At 41.0% G+C, this 15,558-nt stretch overlaps 1 protein-coding gene and 1 pseudogene across 1 annotated transcript; both read left to right on the forward strand.

Moving 5' to 3' along the window:
- Positions 1 to 285: 285 nt before the first annotated feature.
- LOC132168237 (endochitinase-like) lies at positions 286 to 10,028 on the forward strand (annotated as a pseudogene).
- A 2,271-nt stretch (positions 10,029 to 12,299) lies between these two features.
- LOC132178077 (endochitinase-like) lies at positions 12,300 to 13,978 on the forward strand. Its single transcript, XM_059590539.1, has 3 exons — positions 12,300 to 12,773; positions 12,851 to 13,001; positions 13,455 to 13,978. The coding sequence occupies exons 1-3, from the start codon at positions 12,314 to 12,316 to the stop codon at positions 13,828 to 13,830; spliced, it is 987 nt and encodes a 328-aa protein (XP_059446522.1). The 5' UTR covers positions 12,300 to 12,313; the 3' UTR covers positions 13,831 to 13,978.
- The last annotated feature ends 1,580 nt before the right edge of the window (positions 13,979 to 15,558 follow it).

The following is a 15,558-nucleotide window of genomic DNA, read 5'->3' on the forward strand; positions in this document are numbered from 1 at the left end:
CAGGGACGTCCACAAATCACAGTGAGGGAGTTCCTTTATTTATATAAGGCTTTCTTGGCCAATGATGAAGCAGATGATTTATGGAAATTTCATTCCCGAAAGGCCGGGGCAGTATTTGAACTTCCTTACTAGATTTCCAAAGTTCCCAGGATGTACATATGGAGGAATCTCTTGGATACAGAGATTTGGCAGACTTTTCCACCAGTCAGAGGAGAGAACGGGAACGTAGGGTCGCCAAGTTCCTAGGACGCTTCTTCCCAGGAACCATTCCTGGCCGTGTCGAAAATGGAGGAGTTCGCAGACATCGTTCTGACTTTTTCAAGGAGAACCCCATTTTATGATTGTGATTCCTAAAGTGGATGCTGATCCAGTTGAAGACAATGGGCCTGCAGAAGGAGATATGGGGCCGATGGCTCTTGTGATAAATGAAGAAGCAGGGGTTCCTACTGCTGAATAGGATAGAAGGGCTGAGTTGCCTGGAAGCCCTACTTCTATTGGGTCTGTGGCGTTGGGAGGCCATCAGAATTCGGTTGCAGATCCTATCTCTTCTGCGGAACAATCATTTGCTAGACCTTTAAAAAGGAGACACTTGTGTAGAAATGCCATTTGTCCTTCAGTAGCCGTCTAGGTTATCTCATCTAGTACTGCTAGTGGCAATGCCTTGGTAGACAGTATGAGTAGTACTCATGTGGATAGACTAAGGAATCCGCCCCTCACTATGAGTTCAGAAGGTTTTTCCACTGGTGAACTAGGGGATTTGCCTGCTAACGAACTAGGAGGTTTACCTGCTGCTGGCGAGTCAGAGGGTCCCAGATTTGGACCTAAGGGTTCGCCGCCAATTCCGAGAAGTCCATCCACCTCGTTTCATTCTAATGCGCCACCCACAAAGGCCGGAGCTAGTGAGACGGTTTGGATGATGCCTCTGGCTATGTAGTGGCCAGTTCAGCCTATGATGTGCATTGTTTTTTCTTCCTCTTCATCATCAATAGCCACTCCTCCAAGTTTTATTAATATCTTGTTCTCTAAGGATGGAGAACCCTTTGGAGAACAAGGGAGCCCCGAAGAGTATGAACAGTCTGGGGAATCTGCCGAGGCTGCTACAGAAGGAGAAGAGCCTTTTCTAGCACTAGGAATGGCCCCTGAAGATGATCATCCTGTCGGGGTTGCAATGGAAGAAATGCAGCCCCTCCCAACTTTATGTGCGGCACTTGAAGATGACCCAACGGTTGCAGTGGACACTGTCATCTGTACCGAGTCAGTCTATACGGAGGTTTTGGAGTCTTTTGAAGAAGACGGTGACACGACCATGTTGGATATAAGAGTATTGCTGAGGGGCTTCGAGGAAAATAAGGTTATCTTCGGGTGGCCTCCTTCAGAAGTTACCTCCCTAGTCCGTCCCGTGATCCTTCCAGAAAATTTTGCTCCCCAACTGTTTGAGAGTATGCCTTCTTTTGATATAAATTATGATGTTGAAGGTCCGCTTGGAGCCTTAGTCCACTTGCTGGGGTTTATTCCAACTTCAAACCTGGCAAACCTTGTGGCTCGTCGAGTCTGCTCTTCCTTGGCTCAGGCTACTTTAGATGCTGTGGCCTTGTGTTATGGGGTGAACCCGGGGCACAAGCCCTCAGATGTTGCTAGTACTTCCCAGCGACCTGACATATTGGAAATAGAGTTGAAATTGGGAGCTCCTTTGAAGGAAAATAAAGTGCTCCGTGAACAAAATAGCCAGCTATCTCTAGATTTGGAAAGGATCCAAGCCATGGAAAATACTTGTACTGAGTGTATCTGCCTTCGAAGTGCTCGTGACGAAGCTGAGGCCAGATCTATGGCCAGTTAGAATCAGGCGGTTGCTGCCAAGAACTCAATAGTTTTTTATCAATAGAAGGTTTGGGTTGCTGAGGATCTAGCCATGAAGGCCCTATCTGCCCAATGTGCAGCTGATGTGGCTTTGTGGGAAGCTGAAGCAAAGGTTCGAGGGGCTCGTGCTGCACAGAGGTGTGCAGAAACCAAGGCTCATAATGAGGCTAACCGAGCTAGGCAAAAAGACTTGGTGATTTGAAGGGTGAGAGAAGATGCCGCAGAAGACAGAGATGAGTTTTTCACTCACTTACGCTTCCAACGCGGTCAAATCCTTGGTCTCAAAAAGGAGTTGTGGCGTGTTCCGGTAGCTAATCATAGTAGTTGGAGGGGCGTCTATAGGAGTGGAGTCAGGGCGTGCCAAAGTTTTTGGCGTGGAGAGTTTGTGCCAAGGGACCCTGAAACGTTGAGTTGGCAAGACATCCCCATTGAGGTTTGGTAGTCTTTGTTTACAGCCAGGGATCGGGCTCTCAGGATCGTTTGTCCTTCTACTTTCCTTCCTCGTCCATCGGCTGAAGGTGAAGAGCCCCCTGCTGGGGAAAATCTGACTTTTGTAGATCTTGATAGTGAAGAAGATCTATAGTGCTTTTGTATGATCCCATATCTGGGCCACCGTTTATTTTAGTATTTTGTTTATATACCTGCACTTTCTTGGAATGAAACAAGTTTACTAGTTTCTAAAATTCCTTGTGCTCATTGTTTGTTTGAGTTTCTCTCTTTGTGTGGAAAAAGTTTGGGAAAAGGACCATTCTTGGGGGATCCTTTGCATTGTGAAACTGGGAGATTAGGAGAAATATGTAGGCTACCCAACACCATTTTAACTAGCTGTGTAGAGGAGTACCATTTTTAAACATGTACGGAGTATACCTCTACCAACCCGAGTGGGATGATCACCTTTTAATTTTTCATTATTCGGACGGAGGCGTTTAATTTGATGGCTACCCAACACCGTTTTAACTAGCTGTATAGAGGAGTACCATTTTTAAACATGTGCGGAGTATACCTCTACCAACCCGAGCAGGATGATGGCCCATCACCGTACCACAGTACCTTAGTTTCATAGTGGAGTTTCCCTTTTGATGTGTCTGTACATCTTATTTTTCCTGGAGATGGATAAAGATGTGGAATCGTTGGGTGATCCACCTAGAGTTATTCTTGGGGGAAAGCATCCCTAGGTTACCGGGGACTCTTCGATGCTTAAATCAGTATTGGTATATGGAATTTATAATGGAAAAAATAAAGAAATGAAATTAAGTGAAGTTAATCACCTTTAGTTTGTTCTTGTTTTCCACTCTTGATGCTCCTGATTTGTTCTCCTTTGCTTCTTTTGCTTATTCATGTTAGCTAAAAGAAGACATAGTAAAAATAGATAATATATGGCTCATACCTGAGGGATGCAGGTTAACATCTCTTATTGTTGAATTTATTGATAATAATGTTGGAGGTGTTTAGCATTCCAGGGGTGGATATATTGTTTTTCGTCTAGTGTTTCGAGATGATATGTCCCGGATCGTCTATTGTCTTTTACCTTATACTGGCCTTCCCAGGACAGACCTAGTTTGCCGTTGGCTGGATCTCTCATTGGAGGCATCATTTTCCTTAGAACTAGATCTCCGTTGCAAAAGCTACGATGCCTTACCTTCTGATTGTAATATCTTGTTGTGGTTCACTGGTAGGCTGCTATATGCATGGCGGCCAGAGTTCTCCTCCCATCAATCAAGTCCAGACCTTCTCCCAAAGCCGTATCATTTTCTTCTTCATTAAAATTGGCTTACCTGTGATTGGGCATTCCGACCTCGACTGGGATCATAGCTTTGCTCCCGAATGCTAGAGCGAATGGGGGATCTAAGGTTGCTGTTTTTGTGGTCGTCCAGTATGCCCATAAAACTTCTGGTAATTCTTCCGTCCATAAACCTTTGGCTCTATCCAGCTTCCTCTTGATTATCTTGAAAATTGTTTTATTAGTCGCTTTAACCTGCCCGTTTGCCTAGGGGTGTGCTAGTAAAGAGTTATAGTTGTTGATGTTGAGTTGTGAACACCATTCTCGGAATGCTGGGTTATCGAACTACTTACCATTGTCTAACACAATTGAGTGCGGGATACCAAACCGGTAGACCATAGATCGCCACATGAAGTGCTCAATATTTTTTTTCTATGATGGTAGCTAATGCTTTGGCTTCTGGCCATTTGGTGAAGTAGTCGACCGCCACCATGGCGAACCTGACTCTTCCTTTTCCCTGTGGTAAGGGTCCACAATGTCTACCCCTCACTGTCTAAACGGCCAAGGAGTGAATATTGATGTGATTCCGGCAGCCTCCTTGGAATGTTGGCAAACTGTTGGCACTTTTTACAACTTTTGACCATATCGTGTACATCTTGAGCCATTGTTGGCCAATAGTATCATGCCCTCAAAGCTTTGTGAGCTAGGGATCTCTTCCCTGAGTGTGGATTCCCTCATGGATTTCTCTCAAGACATAGTCCGCTTCGTCTTTGGATAAACATCGCAAGAGTGGATGAATAAAGCTTCACTTGTATAGGACATCATTTTGGATTAGGTACCTCGCTGCCCGGTAGCGGACTGCTTTGGCTTCCGCGGGATTCTCCGAAGGTTTCCTTCAACAAGGTATTTAACTACAGATTTAGCCCAATTTATATCGTGAATGTATAATACATACCTAGAAGCTTGGTGGTCCTCAGGTGTTTCCGCTTTGCTGATAGTGGTTTTCTCCCCCGGGGGCGATTCAGAACTAGATGAAGCCAGACGAGCCAATTGGTCCACCTTGACATTTAAGTCTTGAGAGACTTGCTGAATGCAGAATTTTGTAAATGTATCCTTGGCGTCAAGTGCCTTCTGCAGATATAGTTTGATTCTTTCTCCTTTTGCTTCATATTTGCCCATTAACTGGCCTACCACCAATTGAGAGTCGCTCTGTACACTTACACTGTTGGCTCCAAGTTGTTTTGCCAGATGGAGTCCTGTAATGAGCGCCTCATATTCTGCTTCGTTATTCATTGCTTGGAACTTGAATTGGACTGCGTGTTGGATGATGACCCCATCCAGTGTTTTAATAATAATTCCAACTCCACTTCTTTCTGAGGATGATGGCCCATCAACTTGAATGAACCAGATAGGCTTCGAATCACCTTCATTTGCTTCTTCAATGTCTTTTGTGAATTGTCCCAGAAAATCTGCAATTGCTTGTGCCTTTATTGCGGTCCTTAGGAGATACTCAATATCGAACTCGCCTAGTTCGACGGACCATTGTACCAGGTGACCCGATGTGTTTGGCTTGTGGAGAGACTTCTTTAGTGGATGACTAGTAAGTACCTTAATGGGATGAGCTTGGTAATAAGGTCGGAGCCGTCTGGCAGAGGTGATCAAAGCGAATGCCAACTTCTCAATTCCTGGATATCTGGTTTATGCCCTTTGTAGTATGCGACTGGTGTAGGAGACTAGTTTTTGTATTTTCTGATCTTCCCTAATAAGAACAGATAGTGGTGGTGGTGGACGCTAGATAAACATAGAGCTGCTCACTAGGTTCATCTCTACTAAGGAGTGGTGGTGTTGCCAAGTATTCTTTAAGGTTTTTGAATGCTACCTCGCACTCGTCATTCCACTCAAATGATTTTCGCAGTATTTTAAAGAATGGGAGGCTTCTATCTGTGGATCGGGCTATGAACCTATTGAGTGCTGCCAAACATCCCGTGAGACGCTATAACTCTTTAGTATTATGGGGCGGCTACATGTCAATAAGGGCTTTAACTTTTTCTGGGTTTGCTTCAATGCCTCACTGAGACACCATGAATCCGAAAAATTTGCCAGAAGACACTCCAAAGGCCCACTTAGAGGGGTTAAGTTTCATGTTATGTTCTTCTAAGACCTCAAAGGCTTCTTCTAAATTAGTTACATAGTCACTAGCATAACGACTTTTAACCAACATATCATCAACGTAAACTTCAACATTACATCCTATTTGCTTTTTAAACATTAAATTTACTAACCTCTGCTATGTAGCCTCGGCGTTTTTTAATCCAAAGGGCATAGCGGTGTAACAATAAAGTCCTTTGTCGGTGATGAAGGCCATTTTCTCCTGGTCTACTGGGTCCATCTTGATTTGGTTGTAGCCAGAGAAGGCATCCATGAAGCTTAACAACTCGTGACCAGAGGTGGAGTCCACTACGAGATCAATCTGGGGCAATGGAAAACTGTCTTTGGGATAGGCTTGGTTGAGGTCTGTAAAATCAACGCACATATGCCACTTACCGTTTGCTTTCTTCACCATTACAACATTAGAGATCTAGTTGGGGTAGTCAACTTTTCTAATGAATCCCACCGCTAGGAGTTTTTCTACTTCGTCGGCGATCGCCATGTTGCACTCAGTAGTGAAACTTCTTCATTTCTGGATTACTAGTTTGACATGAGGGTCAACATTTAGCCGATGAGAGATCAGCTCAGTGCCGATGCCAGGCATATCGTTGTGAGTCCACGAAAAGACCTTTTTGTGCTTCTTGACGACTTGCATGAGTTTCTCACGGCATTTTCCCATCAATTGCTGGCCCATCTGGACTACATGTTCAGTGTTGCTGTCGATTTGGATTGGGGAGAGTGATTTGGTTGGTTTTGCTTGCTATATCTTCTATTCGTTTCGTGTGTCCACAATATCAATCATCATAGTTGCTTTGGCCTGCAGGTCTTTCAACGATGTCATGTAGCATCTTCGAGCAAACTGCTAGTCGCCTTTGACTTCCCTTATCCTGGCCTCCGTCGGGAACTTCATTTTTAAGTGGTAGGTGGATGGGATCGCCTTCATTTTGTTGAGAGCGGTCCTTACCAAGATAGTGTTTTAGGCCGAAGGACAAATTACTACTAAAAATGAAACCATAACAGTGGCTTGGCATGGGGGCATACCTGCTGTGACTGGAAGGTTGATGGTTCCCACTGGGTGGACTTTGTCCTCGGGAAAGCCAATCAGGGGGGAAGTTATAGGTCAAAGTTTTTCCCTGCCAAATTGCATCAAATTGTACACTAGGGCATATAGTATGTCTATAGAGCTGCCATTATCTATTAACACCCAGTGAATGGTAAAGTTGGCCAGAGCTAGTGTGACTACTAGCGGATTATCATGGGGGTATTGTACTTCGTGTGCATCTTCTTCAATGAAAGTAATATCAAATATCTACTTTGGTTGGTGAAGCTTTGGGGCTTTAGTTGAGAGGTCCGTAATGTATACCTCCATTGCTTGGAGACGTCGGGCGTATGCCTTTCTCATGGCATTCGTGGGACCGCCCCCTGCGAATCCTCCAAAAATTGTTTTGATTCCTCCTCTTGCAACGGGCTGGGCAGGTTATTCTTCTTGATGGTTCGTCCTCGGATTTGGAGGTTGTCGTATGTTGGGATATTTGTTTCGTTCTCTTTTGTGATGGAATAGCCTATCAATCAGCCTCTTCAACTGGTAGCGGTCTTCTGTGTCGTGCCCTATGTCTCGATGGTATTCGTAGTACTTGTCTATTTTTCTTGCTTTTGGAGACGATCATATGGGATTTGGCCAATGAAATCTCGAGTGATTCCTTACCTGCATCAACAAGTTAGTTGCCGTACCTGGCACTGGAGGTGCATGTTGTAGTTGGCTGTGTCGAGAGCGTGAAGGAGGTGCGCACGCTGGATATGTTTTGAACCGATTGTCTACTTTACAAGGTCGCAAACTGTTCTCTGATTGTTTCCTTTCTCTCTTCTTTTCTGGAGGTTGCTAAGATTGTTCGGCCAAGGCTCTTACTATTTCTTCGCCATTGATGAATTTCTCAGCTCTCACCACAAGCTCATCTAAATCCCTTGGGGGGTCTCAGCTTACATCGGCCATGAATGGACTATATGGCCATATGCCGCCCATCAAAGTAGGGTGAACGATTCTTTCATCTGGGTTGTCAACTGTGAGCTTCTTGTGATTGAATCGAGCCATATAGCTTTTCAACCACTCGTCACGTTCCTGTTTGATGGTTAGCAGATATGCTGCCAGCTTAAGATGCCGGCTGTTTCCAATGAAATGGGAAAGGAAATTCTTACCGAGTTCAGCAAAGGTTCCTATTGACTGAGGTTGCAGGCTACTAAACCAGCGCTTGGCAACTCCAATGAGGGTGAAGGGGAACGCTCGGCAAAGGGTTGTGTCAGATGAAGCTTGCAGTGTCATTTGAGCTCTGTAGGTTTCAAGGTGGTCCGCCGGATCTTGGCTTCCATCATAATGATCCATGCATGGCAACTTGAACTTCTGGGGTTGACCAGCTTCTATGATTTTTTGGTAAATGGTAGATCTGTCACCAAGAAATCATGATTTGCAGTGCAGGAGCCATTCAAGCGATGGGTTATGTTATCTAGCATGGCTTGGATAGCGTCCATCTGTGCGCCTCTCGTGGAAATATCTTCTTGGGTTGGAGGCGGCCTGGGAGGTCCACTGGGTGCTTCTGGGTTGAGTCCAGCATTCGTTGAATCCTTCTCTAGGTTATGGTTCTCGTAGCTTCTCTGAAGTAGAAACTCCAAGGTTTCCATTGTTTGCTCGTTCTGTGCTTCTAAGGTTCCGAGACGCTTGCTATTTGACAAGTGTGCTCCAAAGACAAGGGGCTCGGTGGGGGTTTCTTTAGTTTCATGGTTGTCAGCATCATGTTGATCGACATTTTCTGGTTGGAGAGGAGGAACACTAGTCATGTGGATTATGTTTTCAGTTTGGCCTTAAGATCTTGTGGCTACCATTCATGACTTTTGTCCTGTTTGAACTTTGGATAGTTAGATGATCCGCATTCCAACAGACGGTGCCAACTGTTGAGGCAGCTATCAACCGTGATAGCAACTTGATTCAAAGCCTGCTAAGAACGAGAAAGGATCAGTAGTGATAGACCGGGGAAGGGGGGGTGTGGCGGTCGTGCCACCTTCAATGCCTGAGTGAGAATTTGATTATGACAAGAGTAATAAAATAAGGAAATAGTGAATAATAATAACTGAGAATAAGAAGAGTAAGAGAATGAGTACGTATCTGTATTATGGGCTGATTCTTCCTTTTATAGAAGTTGTGAGTGAATGAACTTTAGTGGCACTCTCACTTGATTCCCTTGAATCGTGGGAGTGGTTGAAACCAATATTATCCTTTGAGATAATATGGAAGGTTTAAGTAGATAAGATATTATGTATTTAGACTCCTTTGGGAGATATTTAGTTGATTGCTCTCTGATTTGGGAGATAACTCCCGGATCAGGTTGTTGGAAGAATGATCATGCTCCCTAGATTGAGGGGGCACATGATCATGCATGCACTCTGTTGAGATGTGGCGCATAACAGCATGCTTAGTCTTGTATCTAACACGATCGAATGATCGTGTTTAGATGCCTAAGCGTTGGGCCTAGGGGCATTGACATTCTGGTGAGCCATAGGCTTCTTACTTAAAGTGGGCCTTTGAGTTTGGGCCTTCGGGATATATTTCGCATCAACAATATACATCTTCAAACACAAACATGAAGTTGATTCTCTTCTTAACATTCTTGCTTGGAACAACCTCTGCAGAACAATGTGGACATCAGGTTGGTGGAGCTCTATGTCCAAACGCCCTATGCTGTATTGAATATGGGTGGTGTGGCACCACAATTGACTACTGCGGGAATGGTTGCCAGAGCCAATGTGCTGCAACCCCTCCACCACCACCCCCAATCCAACCCCATCCTCACCTCCGGGCGACGGTGTTGCCAGCATCATCAGCACCACTCTTTTCGACCAATTGCTTAAATATCGGAACGATCCGCGACGTAGAAGCAATGGATTCTACACCTACAATGCTTTCATTGCTGCAACAAATTCTTTTGCTGGCTTTGGCACAATTGGTTTTGCTGATACACGTAAAAGGGAGATTGCAGCTTTCTTGGGTCAAACCTCTCATGAGGCCACAAGTGAGTGAGCAGTTTGATTATTGAAGCTTTCCAATTATCATACACAAGTTAAAGCTGATTATATTTTGTGTATGTAGGAAGATGGGCAGATGCACCAGGGCCCATATGCATGGGGTTATTGCTTTGTTGAGGAAATCAACAAGGGAGACTATTGTACGCCATCCAATGAGCGCTTGTGCGTGCCTGGCAAACAATATTTTGGCAGGTGCTCTATTCAACTCACAACTTCTTCTATATGGAGATAGAGAAAAAGAGAGGAGAGAAAAAAAATAAAAATAAAAAACTCGAAGGTGCTATACTATTAATTGCGACAATTTATCCCCCAAACTACCAAAATAATGATAATGTACTCCCTAATGCTTGCAAAATGATGGAATTACCCCTATAAAATTTTTCATAAGACAAAAATACCCTTAAAATTTTGAAAAAAAAAATAAAATTTTAGTATTTTGTTTTTATTTTAGTAAGGGCAATTTTGTCATTTTGTTAGAATTTGGGGTACATAGTAATTGTTTTGGTAGTTTGATAGGTAAATTGTTGCAATTGATAGTTTATGGGGTAAATTGTCATTGTAGTGGTAGTTTGAGGGGGTTAAGTAGACTTTACCCTTATATTAAAGAGGTATTTTTTGTTTTGTTTTGTTTTTTTTTTTTTTTTTTTTTTCACTTTTTATGGATACAAAAATACCTTTTTAATATAAATAACTGGATATTCTCCCATTTATTTGAATTGAAGAGGATCCTAATTCCATTTGTGGGTGGGTATAGAATTGGAGTGGTTGATTGAGGTAGAAGAAGTTGCAGCAGAAAAAGGCCATGAAAAAAAAAAAAAACGGGTGAGATTTTACTTTTAAGTGCTTTGAAGACACGTGATAATGATGGATAAGGACTTGAGTCACTGAAGGTCAATTAGGTGGGTATCTACGTATACCGATCTTGAGGACTAGGATCCTCTCCAGTCCATTTTGGACTGGAGAATATCTAATTAATGGCCATGATTTCTCTAAAGAGATCTTAAGACCATAAATGAGACATCTGTCCATTAATATAAATAATAATAAAATATTATTTATACTTTAAAAATAATTAAAAATTAAAATAATAAAAAATTAAAAAATATTTTTAAAAAAAACTAAGGGGTGGCTGGCCACCACATAGGGGGTGGCCGGACCACCCCCGTTGGCCAGGTGTGGCTTCAGCCACCTCAGACCGGACAGATATATGGTGGCTGAAGCCACCCTGAGGCCAAACAGGGGTGGTTCGGCCACCCCCAAAGCCTAAACGAATTTTTTTTTACATTTTTTATTTTTTAGTTTGGCCATGGGAGGTGGCCGGACCAACCTCGTTGGGCCATGGGGGTGGCAGGAATCGGCCGGTCTTGGGTGGCAAGTCTAGGGTGGCCGAAGCCACCTCATGACCCATGGGGGTGGTCCGGCCACCTCTATGTGGCCTACCACCCTTAATTTTTTAAAAATATTTTTTAATTTTTATTTTTTAATTATTTTTAAAGTATAAATAATATTTTATTATTATTTATATTAATGGGACAGATGCCTTATTTATGGTCCTAAGATCTTTTTAGAGAGATCTTGGCTATTAACCGGATATTTTCCTATCCAAAATGGACTGGAAATGATCCTAGTCTTGATCTTGAAAAGGAGATGCTCTATACGTGGGCCGCTCCTAATTAAGGCATTTAATTAATAATTATATTATAAAAATGACTTTGACATCAACTTAAAACTTTAACAATAAATTTGATATTATCCATTTCGTTTTGAAAGGAGGAGAATCATTATCTCTAGAATTAATTCATTTATTTATTTTTGAACATCACGATGCAATTGTGGTCCCTCCTAGAACACGTTTTCTGAAAGCTTGTTTGACATCCCAAAGTTTTTGCTTTGGAATCTTTTGTTTTTGTTGATTTTTGTTCCACAACTTGAACGAAATACACGTTTCTGCATATGATGTTTCCTTTTGGTTTTACAAAATGCAATGCACCCAATCATTTGTTGATTGTGCAGTAAATTTCTAAATCAATGGGTACTTTTACTTCAAAAGTCACTGGCCAGGAAGCATGGAAAAGATATACCAATTAAGCATACTTCTGCCCGTCTAAAAACGCTTTTTTATGTAAATTATAGACCGAACCACTGGTGTAATAATAAATTACATTTCATTGAGACTAACTCCAAAATCACAACCTCACAACCATCACAATCACCCAAAGCTAATTGTAGCTGCCACTAAAAGAAATGATAAGTAAAGTTAAATTCAACACAGTTTAAAGCTAAAAGGAGTGATGAGTAAAGATAAATTCAACACAAAAAAAATAAATAAACAAAGGCAAGAGAGACAGCTCATATCGAGGACAATATTTTCACATGCAACACATGCAAAATAGACAAGAATTCGGATATGGTCGGTCCCTGGTCCTTGATGACGAAATCATAAGGCTCAGCTAGCCTATAAATACTCACCATTCTCGTCCATAAACCATATCCCAACATACATCCTCAAACACAAACATGAAGTTGATTCTCTTCTTAGCATTCTTGCTTGGAACAACCTCTGCAGAACAATGTGGACATCAGGCCGGTGGAGCTCTATGTCCAAACGGCCTATGCTGTAGTGAATATGGATGGTGTGGCACCACAATTGCCTACTGTGGGACTGGTTGCCAGAGCCAATGTGCTGCAACCCCTCCACCACCACCCCCCAATCCAACCCCGTCCCCGCCTCCACCCCCAAACCCGACCCCGTCCCCGCCTCCGGGAGACGGTGTTGCCAGCATCATCAGTGCCACTCTTTTCGACCAATTGCTTAAATATCGGAATGATCCGCGATGTAGAAGCAATGGATTCTACACCTACAATGCTTTCATTGCAGCAGCAAATTCTTTTGCTGGCTTTGGCACAACTGGTGATGCTGATACACGTAAAAGGGAGATTGCAGCTTTCTTGGGTCAAACCTCTCATGAGACCACTGGTGAGTGAGCAATTTGATTGTTGAAGCTTTCAAATTATCATACACAAATTAAAGCTGATTATATTTTGTGTATGTAGGAGGATGGGCAGATGCACCAGATGGCCCATATGCATGGGGTTATTGCTTTGTTGAGGAAATCAACAAGGCAGACTATTGTACGCCATCCAATGAATGGCCGTGCGCGCCAGGCAAACAATATTTTGGCAGGGGCCCTATTCAACTCACTCAGTAAGTCTGTAAATTTTATATATAAAAAATTTATTTCTTTTATATATGACCCGAGTTCACTTTGTAATCCATCGGGTAGACTTTGAATACACAACTTCTTCTATAAGGAGACAGAAAAAGAGAGAAGAGAAAAAAATAAAAATACAAAACTCGAAGGTGCTACTATATGAAAATTTATTGTTGTAAAATAGATGAAAATAACATATTTTAGAGTATTTGTTGGAGGAGTAAAAATAATCATAATATCTAAACATAATTATTATGAACTATATGAAAAGTTTGTTGAAGATATTCTAACAATGACTCAATCATTTGAGCTAATTAACTCTATTGAGCCTCCGAATTAAACAATAGTTCCACGCGTGCACATAAATATTAAACATGCATGCATATAATATCATAGGCTTTGATTGTGAATTTTGACGACTTTAATTGTTTGGTTGACTGTGTCAGTAACTACAATTACGGGCAAGCCGGACAAGGCCTTGGACTTGGACTTAATCTCCTAAACAATCCGGATCTAGTAGCCCAAGACGAAATCCTATCATTCAAGACAGCCATATGGTTTTGGATGACCCCACAGGCAAACAAGCCCTCCAGCCACGATGTCATCATTGGAAAATGGACACCAACCGCTACCGACACGGCCGCCGGTCGGGTTCCGGGCTATGGTGTCATCACCAACATAATCAATGGTGGCCTCGAATGTGGGCGTGGTCCTGACAGTAGAGTTGAGAGTAGGATTGGGTTCTACATAAGGTACTGTGATGAATTTGGAGTAAGCTACGGGGACAACTTAGACTGTAACAATCAAAGGCCTTTTGCCTAAGCTAGCTGCTAAGAATCCAAGGTGAATGAAGGTTCGAAGAAGAATAATAAGGAGACAGGCCTATAACCCTTTGTAATTGGAGAGATTTTCTTGTCCACTAAGAAAGTTTCTAGATTACAGTTGAATAAAGAAATAAAGCGTTCATGAATTTGTCTATTCAGATTACTCCATATGCATATTGGACATTACAAATTTTAAATATTTATCTCTCATCTCACTCTTAAATTATTGGAGTGAAGTGTTGATGTTCATCAGCCTTCGCATTTTTTTTTTTTTTTAATAAATGGCTGATGGAAACAGTTATATGAGCCAAGTGGTATGAACAATCAGTAGCCATAGGAGAGTTTATTTATTTGTGAGTTTCAATTTAGAGATATTTGAAATACGAACCCCAATTGACAATTGATAAAAAAAATTAAGAAAAGAAAGAAAAAAAGATGGGAAAAATATAAAAAAGTCTCTCAAACTATCAGCCGTTTGCAATATAGCCCTTCAATGTTCAAAAGGTACTACAGTAGCCCCTCAAGCTACCAAAATGTATCAAAAAGGCCACTTATTTTTTTACATTCCTATAATACCCCTATTCTTTTAACAAATAAAATAATATAATAATTATAAAAAAACCAAACAATTTTTTTTTAAAAAAAATAACAATGGACAAATAAATACAAAAAAAAAAAGAAGTTTTTTGGAATAAATAAATAATTAATCAGTATAGTTGGCCTAATTTACAAATTGTTTAATTTTGTATTAAATTAAAATCAATTTGATAGTTTGATGAGCTAATTTAGTACTTTTTTTTTTTTTTTTTGGGGAATATCTCAAAAAACCGTACATTTTATTTTACTTTAATACGACATTAAACAATTTGTAATTTAGGCCAACTATAATGACTAATTATTTATTATTTATTCCAATATCTATATATATATATATATATATATATATATTTGTTTTTATTCTCCCATTGCTTTTCTTGTATTTTTATAAATTTTTTTTTTTTTTTTACAATTATTTTATTATTTTATTTGTTAAAAGAATAGGAGTATTTAGGAATATAAAAATATAAGTAGCATTTTTTATACATTTTGGTAGTTTGGGGGCTATATTGCAAACGGCTGATAGATTGGGGGTCTTTTTATATTTTTCCCAAAACAGATTCTCTTCAATCTTGAACAAAATAACATTGACTCCATAATCTGATTTTACGCAGTATAACTTAAGTTAAAGGGTAATTATATAGCCATATAGGTGTACAATATGGGCTAGGTGGTCAGGCCACCCCCAAACCTTTTTAATATTTTAATATATATTGTTTAATTTTAAATATATTTAACTGTTTTTTTTTCTTTTCAAAATTTTAGGATATTTGTGTCTTATTAAAAATTTTATAGGGTAATTACGTCATTTTACTAGCATTAGGGAGTATATTGTTATTGTTTTGGTAGTTTAGGAGGGTAAATTATCGCAATTGATAGTTTTGAGGGAGGGGAGATGAAGAGAAATTGTCATTGGGGTTGTAATTTGAGACGGGTAAAGAGGACTTTATCCTAAATTTTTGAAATGGGTATTAACCAACACTTTGTAAAATTTTGGCATTTATTAGGTACTGCATGAAGCTAATATTATGACAAAATTTATTAATATACCTAACCCACATTTAATGGTGCTACGAATCTATACTACCCTGCGGATTATTCAATGCAGAATCCCATTAGAAGTTCCGTC

This window comes from Corylus avellana, chromosome ca1 (genome assembly GCF_901000735.1).
Source record: "Corylus avellana chromosome ca1, CavTom2PMs-1.0".
NCBI classification, from domain to species: domain Eukaryota; kingdom Viridiplantae; phylum Streptophyta; class Magnoliopsida; order Fagales; family Betulaceae; genus Corylus; species Corylus avellana.